The sequence below is a fragment of the Phaethon aethereus genome (genome assembly GCF_964289735.1).
Source record: "Phaethon aethereus genome assembly, chromosome: 5".
NCBI lineage: Eukaryota > Metazoa > Chordata > Aves > Phaethontiformes > Phaethontidae > Phaethon > Phaethon aethereus.
This window is the reverse complement of record NC_138579.1, coordinates 4,022,677-4,031,871: the sequence shown is the minus strand read 5'-3', so window position 1 is coordinate 4,031,871 and position 9,195 is coordinate 4,022,677. Positions and strand designations below refer to the sequence as shown.

The window sequence follows — 9,195 nt, the reverse complement described above, 5'->3', positions numbered from 1 at the left end:
TAATTTTGTATGCAGATCCCCAAATTATGATTCCCCAAGTTTCCCAGGAGTGTAGCTGAGTGGGGAAAGCCGGGAGGTGTTTCGCAGCGGGAAGGAGAGGCAAGCCACGTCCGCACAAGTATTAACCCGAGGCAGGGCCAAAAAAAGGTGGCATGTGTCCCCCGAAACACTGACAGCGGATGGACCGGACCTGGGAGTAATTCCCCAGCCGGGCGCGGAGCTCGGGCTGTGTGTAAACAAGGTATCAGGCACCTCCGTGAAGGGGTGGCCCCACGGCTCCCCGGGCTGCTTCCCTGCCCCTACCCATCGTGGCGGGGTGGAACAGGAGAGCCAGCGCGTGTGGGCAGCATCCCGCCGTGGGGCAGCATCCCCTGGGGGGGCAGCATCCCGCCGTGGGGCAGCATCCCTCCGTGGGGCAGCATCCCATGGCGGGGCAGCATCCCATGGCAGGGCAGCATCCCATGGCGGGGCAGCATCCCGCCATGGGGCGGCATCCCATGGCAGGGCAGCATCCCATGGCAGGGCAGCATCCCGCCGTGGGGCAGCATCCCATGGGGGGGCAGCATCCTGCCGTGGGGCAGCATCCCATGGCAGGGCAGCATCCCGCCATGGGGCAGCATCCCGCCGTGGGGCGGCATCCCATGGCGGGGCAGCATCCCGCCGTGGGGCGGCATCCCATGGGGGGGCAGCATCCTGCCGTGGGGCAGCATCCCATGGCAGGGCAGCATCCCGCCATGGGGCGGCATCCCGCCGTGGGGCGGCATCCTGGCACAGCCCCGAGGGGAGGAGATGCTGCCGAGAAGCTGAAAGAGCAGGACACGGAGCAAGCGAGGAGGGCAGAGGCACAGAGGTGTAGGAGAAGAAGAAAGGCCCGGAAAGAAGCGGTTGACCTTGATTTTCGGATTTCTAGCTACCCCATGATGCCCGGGGCAGGGGCCACCCCGAGCCCCCACACCCAGGGGCTGGCACCTACCCTAACGCAGGAGGTATTTCAGGCACGTCTAAGGCATCGCAGGAGTTGTCTTGCGCTTTCAGAATCGCCTCGGTTTCCTCCCTGCAGCTTCTTCCACCAGCTCGTGGGGTCAAACGATAGAAAAGAAAAGCCCGGAGAGGATGAACAGAGATAAACTCTCATGCACTACCACCGAACGTCGTCACAGGAGTATGAAGCACCAGCCACGACACATGATTCACTTTTACTTGCAGAGCCGAAGCTAACCATATACAAAACGTTAGAAAGTGGGGTTCGCTAGAAACACGGCGCCGCTGCCGGCGTCCTCGCTAACCCGCCGCGGGGCCGCTCAACCCCTGTGCTACGCTACCGCCAGAAATTAAAAAGCACAAGACCAAACATTGAGTAACATCATAGTCATCTAGCCTGTCGCTATATACCTGACAACTTAAATAAAAAATAATATTTTGGAAAGAAACCAACAATATCATTCCAAGAAGGTTATACACATCCTTAGCAGTTACTTTGCTCAGCACAGCCCTGGTGCTTTAAATATGGAACAATCAAACAATTCTGTGAGCAGAAAAGTGACACAAATTTATTCTTTACATATTTTTTTTGTGGGTTTTTTTTTTTTTTTCTTTCTAGGCAACTCTACAGACTTCAGATCTTTTGCCTCGCAATGCAGATCATCTTATTCCCCCAAAGGTGGCCAGGTTCTTTAAACATGCACATCTCTGTAGCTTCCAGGCCGTGTATTTTACTTATTTTTGTTTGAATTCTGCGGACTAGCAGGTCGTCCCCGTTCCTAAAAACTCTACATCAGTGTTCAGGGTGGCCTGAGTGCCGGTCAGGCTCCTCCAGGGTTTACAGGATCACGCAGAAGAACTTCTTCTCTCTAAAGGGGTTTTCTGAGGCCGGGACGGGGGTCAATAGAGGGTCCTCCTTGGCGTGGGCTTCGCAGTACGCCATCAGGTCTGCTGCCGCTTTTGACACCTGGAATAGAAGGAGCCCCGCGTCAGGGACACCCGCGTCAGGGACACCCGCGTTAGGGACACCCGCGCTGGGGACACCCCGCCCCGAGAGGTGCCGCCGGTGGGGCTGGGCTACGCAACGTCGTACCCCGGCCGAAGCCCCGACCGATGAAGCAGCGGCAGGTCCCCGGCGGGGCTGGCGCTTCACCCCTGGGCCCGAAGCTGGCCTGTCACGGGCGCTCCCATCAGCACCCTTCGCATCCTTCACCCGACTGCATGGCGGCGAGGACCGACGTCGGCAGCGGCCGCGTCCCCGCCGCCTCTCCCCTCCGTCCCCCGCAGGGACGCCCGCGGCGGCTGCAGCAGCCTTCGCTGCCCACTTGGCTATTTATCCGGCACACGGCGGCCGCCCCCGAGCTGCCAGAGCTCCCTCCGGCCCCGAGAGGCGAGGTTTTCCTTGCAAGCGCCCAGACGTGCCTGCAGCCAGCAAGCGGCCCTGGAGCACCTCTCTCCCCGGGACAGGCTGCCGTCCAAAACCACCTCGGTGGAGAAGACAAATCCCCTGGCATCTCAGGCTTGAAGCTGATGGCTTTTGCGTGCCCAGAAGCAGCAATTCCACCGGGGTGGAGCGGAAGCGGTCAGAAGCAGCTCCCAGAAAGGACTGAGCTTTCTGTAGGAAAGAGCCTTCAGGACAACGCTGCTTTCGGAGTTTCCCGGCTAACCTCGAGGCTGAGCACCGAGCGCTTCCCAAAGGACGGTTTTAACAGCAACCGCGACAAACGGTGTGGGCTTAACCTGTCCCCAAGGAGGTGAGATGCCGCGGGGAGAGCCACTCCATCCCACCCCCGGGCTCGGCTCCAGGCGATGCTCCCAGCCGCCTTCTCCGGGCAAGCATCTCACGCTGCCTTCAGCCGCGGCCATCGGGACCCCCGGACGAGCATCCTCCATAAACACCGCCCGCCACCGCATCCTGGCTCCCGCGACATGCTTTTGGCAGTCGCGCAGCCGCAGACGCCACCTCACAGCGTCCCTCTGAGCCGACAGCCAAGCCCCAAGCCACGCTACCTTTATCCTGTCGATGTTGGCCTCCATCTTCAGCTGCTCCACCAGCTTGCGGGCTTGCGCTATGCTAGCGGTGTTGTTACTAGCCATGGGCGGGCCAGGCGCGCTCTCCGGATGGGCTGCGAGCACAAACGCACGAGGATGAACCCTTGGGCTGGGCAGAGAGCTGCTGCCTGCCCTGAAATCCCCAAAATGATGGGCTGGGGTTGCATGCGTGGAGCTGTGAGAGCCGAGCCGCGTGAATGAGGGCGTGAGGATGGAAGATGCAGACCTGGGCATTTCAGCCAGTGTTTAATCCTGTGTTTATACACGGGCAGTGAGCTGCCAGCCTTTGTGGGTACGCGGGCAGCCTCACGCTGCCAGCAGTCCCCTCCTGTGCCCTCCCCAGCATCCCCAGAGCCATGCTTAGGGGACACTGGCACCTTCTAGAGCACAGCCTGCAGCAACCGGACCCCAGCCGAGCTGTGCTTTGCCTTTTGCTGGTACGGGAAAGGCTGTGGTGGCACCAGGGCGAAAGGAAATCAGAGAACAGGCTCCCCCCAAGCAGCCCCACGCTGCCGCTGCCGTGCCAGGCTCCTTCCCCTGCCCCGAGCCAGGCGCATCATCCAGCCCCATGCCGGTGCCCAGTGTGTGTCCGGTGTCCCTTGGCCTCCCTTGCTTTGTCCCTGCTGCCAACATGAACATTGAGATGCTAAACAGGATGCTGGCGTTTCCTGTTTCTCGAGATTTCTACCCCAGGCAGGCGGGGGACGCGCATTAAGCTCACGCCATCTCATTCACGGATGTTTTTCCATCCACGCCATCTCGTTACGGATGTTTTTCTGTTACCTTATAACAGCCACGAGCTCTGGCAGCGGTGGCCAGAAACCCAGCGTTCAGCTCGTCCGGCAGCCGACGCTTTTACAAGCACCGAGTATTTTACAGCGGAGGCACAGCCGTGCTGTGCTGGCCCTGCCTGGCCGGGGCTGCCTGCAACCTCGAAAAAGGGTTTTTTTCGGGATTTTTGAGCCCCTGCCAGCCCCTCGGGCAATAGGGCAATAGCACAGCTCTAAAATGAGGGGCTTGTGGCACTTTAGGGAGGACACTGAAAAGCTGTGGGCGCATTCAGCTCAAGCCCATCTTGGGGGATATATGAGTGTTCGGATAGAGGCTCATCCTGGGACCTAAAGAAAAAAGCAACCCGGCACTGAGCAAGGTGCCCGTGCTTGGAGGTGACCGGAGAGCGAGCCGTGTCGGGGTTTCAGGATGAGACCCCTCCCCAGCCACCCCCCTGCCCGTTGGGGAGCACGAGGAGGAGTTATTTTTTACCAGAAGCAGGTCTGTCCGGTGATTTGCGCCTCTAGGGGAAGATCTGCTCCTCTTGGCCGTTTGCTTCCTTTAAATAAAGAGAATATAACAAAAAAAAAAAAAAAGGAGCTAGGGTAGGTTGCTGTGATGCCAGCCAACGCAACGAAAACATTATTTATGGCACTAGGAAACCCACAGCCCTCGCAGACGCTGAGTCCCGTACCCCCGCCGGGGAGGCAGAAAGGCTGTGGGTTTCCTTCCGTATCCCCCCCCATCCCGTGCCCTCCCAGCGCAGCCCCCAGCAACATTATTTGTTTGCGTTCAGTGAGGTTTTCAGCGCAGGAAGAGGTTTCGAGTCAGCAGGCAGCCACCCGAGGGCTGTTGGCAAGCCGGGCTTTTAGCTGTTCCTGCCCTGGATTGCGGTGAGCCCCTCGGCACGGCCGAGCGCGCCGCAGGACGCACGGCGAGAGGGGATGCCGAGCGCTGCGTGCGATTTAACCGTCTGGTGCACAGAGCACGCGGTGGGGCGGAAAGAGCATCCCCCGGGGAAGGCTGCCAAAATCCTCCCCTCTTCGCCGCAGCCCGGCTCCCACCGAGCGTCCCCGGCAGCCCGAGCTCCTGGCCGGGTCTGCTCCCGTTGGGCTTAGCTCAGGCACGTGCGCTGTGTCTGCGCTGGTTTTTCTCAGCTCTCCACCACTTTTTCTGCTGGAGAGGCGTTCGAGCAGCAGGCTACCAGGGTGCCTGGCTCTTGCTTTTGCTTTCAGTTCTCCCTGCAAAGCCACGAAGTCGGTGGCAGTGGCGGTGCCAGCCCGTTTCTGGCACGGCAGCCGGCACGGGACTGGCGGAACAGCTGGTGGCCGTGTAGGTTCCGAGGTGTCCGTCAACCGTGACACCATTGCATGGTTTGGAGCCCAGGGAGGATTTTCTAATGCAGCAAATGTTATTCTCAGCGATGTGCCATTTCATAGCGAGGACCATGGTTTGCTGCTGTTCCAGTGGCAAAGAGCCACTTAGGGAGTGAAGTTTGATCTCATGGAAGGTGGCACGGGAGCAGGGAGGACTGCTGAGAGCTTCTGTACGGCTGCTACAGCCCCGATCTTTAAAAATAAATATACGTATCCCACCCTGCTACCACCCTCATGGCAAGTAAAGCCTCCCATGCTCTTACTACATCTAGCCCTAGAGGCACTAAGGTGGAAAAGACAGCTCCAAAAACAAGGCCAGAGAAGACCAAGACCCCCCTGGGACAGAGGAGGGGACACCCGGGGGCAGCTCAGCCAGCTTGCAGGACCCCCGCATCCCCAGGAGCCGGCCACACACCCCGGCCACACTCGGCCCCTCTGCAGATACTTCACGTAGGAACTGGAACCAGTTTGGGACCAGTGATGGTTTTAACAGCGTTTCCAACACTGCGAGCAACTGGGTGTGCTTCCTTCAACACGAACCACAACAAAAAACAACAGCAGGTGACACTTCAAATTGAGCTCGTGACTATCTCCCACCGAAAAAGAGCCCAGGCACCGCTCAGGCAGCAGTGAAGCTGTTCAAACAGGGCAGCCCCAAAAGCAGCTTTTTTTATCCCAGCGTGAGAACATCCCACCGTACCCCCAGGAGGGCATGGAGCCACCAGGTGTAAAGCCAAAGCCTCCATGCCTTTTCATTTGGACTTGATTTAAGCCAAGCCAAGCTGCTAGAGCATCCTCCTCTCCTTTAACCCCCAGTGCCTCTTTATTACGAACTGCAACCAACCAAAAACTACACCCTGGCAGGTGCCGCTGCCCCACACCACAGCAATACGTGTATTTATTTCAGACTAGATCTAAGGAAGTGATTTTTCACACTAAGGATGGTGAAACCCTGGCCCAGGTTGCCCAGAGAGGTGGTAGATGCCCCATCCCTGGAACCATCCCAGGTCAGGCTGGACGGGGCTCTGAGCAGCCTGATCGAGTTGAAGATGTCCCTGCTCATGGCAGGGGGTTGGACGAGATGACCTTGAAAGGTCCCTTCCAACCCAAGGATTCTGTGATTTTATGATCCTCTGATTTATTTCTCTTCCTGAAGACCCCGCGAGGCGTGGGGATTGCTGCCACCGGACCCAATGCTGAACTCAAAATACTCGTTAGTGGGTAGAGGCGAAGAGCATCAGACTTCAGACAAATTAAAAACACCCCGGAAAGTACATAAATCCTCAAATTGGAGGAAAAATGCCAAAGTATTTGGGGATAGCTGTTCTTTCCAGGCAGCTTATTTTCCAGCAGTGACATCCCTCCATGGGCAGGCAGTGGGATGGGAGCTTTCAGAGCTGGGGTTGGAGACCCGGTGGGTGCAGTGAGCCTGGCTGACCCCGTTAGGGGAATCCGGGTATTCCCAGCAGCACGGGGGGCTGGCAGCCCTTGGACACAGCGGGTTTGTCCGGAGACGGATGGGGCTGAGCGAGGGCAGAAGGAACCATCACGCAGGAGGGACGCGTGCCGGCGCTCGCCGCATTACTCCCATTTACCTCTAGGTCCCCTCCAGCCGGCAGAGCTCGGCTCCTGACCCCAGCCATCAAAATCCCCCCACTTAAAAAAGCACTCGTCAATATTCCCAGTTACCACAGGGCTGTTCCCGCACCTGATGCCGTTGTGCTGAACTTTGCCTGCAAAGAAAAGGGTTTAATGGCGCTCACAAGGGAATACGGACGGCGTCTTATTTCAGACGCTTAATGGTGTGTGAGCCTGGATAATAGGATTCCTGCCTTGGAGCTCCCAGGTTAACGAGTAAGGATGCTATTTTATTTTCATGCTAATGATGTTTAGCATGTACAGGACATGGACATCATCTCTTTTGGACTCTGCATTGTAATTACAACTCAGGATCCCGCCAGGGTGTTTTGCTTCTTGTCCGTTGTGCAGAGGGATCGCGGGTTATTTACTGCGGGTGGCAAGAGGTTGAATTCATTTAAAAGGATGCAAAACCACCTGCAACAAACGTCTGGACTCGTAAATTTTGGTGCTGATTTTTGCTAGCTGGTACCTATGCTCCAAAAAACCCACCTAATGTATTGTTGTCTCTGTTTAATGAAGAGCAATTGACATATTTGAATTACACTTTCTTCTTTCACCAGTAGAACCCAGCCAAAACAGGCACCAAAAATTGGGATTTAGTTGGGCAAAGGGTGAGGGGCACCCCTGGAGTTGAGGCACTGATCCTGCATTTACGACCGCGTCTGCTCTCGGGCTGCTCGCTCCGGCTTTGCCGAAATCTTCAGCTTTTACCCGCGATGTGGAGCAACAAAACGAGCTGCATCGCCGCGGCACCACCTCAGCTGAGGAGTGAGGCGAAGTGCCGGGGACAATCCAAAAAAGCCGCTGCAGAAGGAGCGTTTCTCGACGCCGGAGCAATCGAGCCCTCCTGCTAAGCTGCCGTGCTACTCCCCCCCCGCCCCAAACTGGGCTCCTATGGGGCTCTGGCATCCCGCAAGCTGCCCGCCCTGCTTGCAAGAGTAATTAGCCTTCGTTTGCCAGCTCCTCGTCAGCACGAGCTGTGTGCCCAGAGGCGGCAGAGCAAGAGCTGGGCAGAGGGGTCCCCAGCCTCGGCGCACCTTGCACCGTCACCAGCCCAAAACCCCGCAAAAACTGAGCCCAACCTCCCCTCTAGCTCCCTCCCTGCCTTTCCCTTGGGTGTTATCTCAAGTTGCGTTTGGGTGGAGATCGGATTTCCCGAAGCATTTAAAAATGGCATTTTAAGGGTGATTATTTAGTCCCGTTCCCTTAAATAGGTGGTTGTCGTTACAGAAAGGGGCTCCCAAAGCGCGTTCTGCATTGGGTTGGGTCCAGCGCTGTTCAAGGGCAGCGCTAACCCTGGCTGCCATGCCAGCATCCTTGCAAAGCATTTTCTTACATTCGTGAAGGTGCAAACGGGCATCCAGTGAGATTCTATAGAGCTCAAACCAGCCGGAGCCTCTTTGTTTCTGTTTCATGCGACGGCTCCTGCATCTCCAGGGCTCTGCAGCCTTTGCCCACCCAGCGGTGGGTCCTCTGGGTTTCTAAACCTGTGGCTCATGTCCCCTCCTATTACCCGATTTTCCAGACGTTTTTCACTTCCCGGTGGGTTTTTCCCCACTTGGCAGAAGACCATTCTCCCCACACCTCCCGACTGAACCGAAAGGAAAAGCGGTGGCTCTGTGCGGGAAAGAAACCGAAAGCGCTGTCATGTGCCGGGGCAAAACCTCGCCGTTCCTCCACCGTGAAGACCGACAGCAGCTCCCCAGGGCACCGCCCGGCACCACCCACCACCGAGAGCGGCTCCTTTTCGGGGCAAAAGCAGGAACCTCCCTGCTTCTTGGTTTCAATTAAAAAAATCACGCTTTCCAGCACCGATGCATTGGCATTTTCCACCCAGTTAGTAGCAAAGTGGGTGAACCCCCTTGGGAGCAGCCAGGATTTTGGGGGACACAGGGCTCAAGCCTGTTCCTACCAGGCAGGCATCACCCAGGGTTTTTTTTTTTGGTCCAGAAAAGGAGCCAGGCTGGGTATTGTAACAGAGGGATTTGTTCCAGCTCAGGTTGCTCCTGGCCCCTGCGCATCCCTGCGGCTGAGGCCAGCCCAGCTCGCCGCATCCCAGGGGCACCGCCAGGCACAGGGCCACCGCGGTCCCCGCCGCGGCAAGCGGGCTCTCCGGAGAGATGCCTTTTCCTCGCCTAAAACCCAGGCGCGACGCGGCACCCAGGTCGGATAACCGAGCGTGCGGCCGTGCCGTCGCATCGCCCCCGCAGCCGGCGCTGCCGGTCACCGGCCGGCTGGAGCGTGGGAATCCCCCACGCGGGGCGGGCTGGCTTTTGAAGCCGTCCTGTTGCTTTTGCTAAAAGCCATGGCTAAAAATAGGTGGCTCGGCTGAAAAATAATTACTAAATATATACAGAAAAATATAAAAATATAA

General features: G+C 57.7%; 1 protein-coding gene across 1 annotated transcript; it reads right to left on the bottom strand.

The window, feature by feature from the left end:
- Positions 1–867: 867 nt before the first annotated feature.
- Positions 868–3,078, bottom strand: GNG2 (G protein subunit gamma 2; the record flags this gene model as incomplete). Its single annotated transcript, XM_082000859.1, has 2 exons — positions 868–1,948; positions 2,992–3,078. The coding sequence occupies 2 exons, from the start codon at positions 3,076–3,078 to the stop codon at positions 1,820–1,822; spliced, it is 216 nt and encodes a 71-aa protein (XP_081856985.1). The 3' UTR covers positions 868–1,819.
- Positions 3,079–9,195: the final 6,117 nt, after the last annotated feature.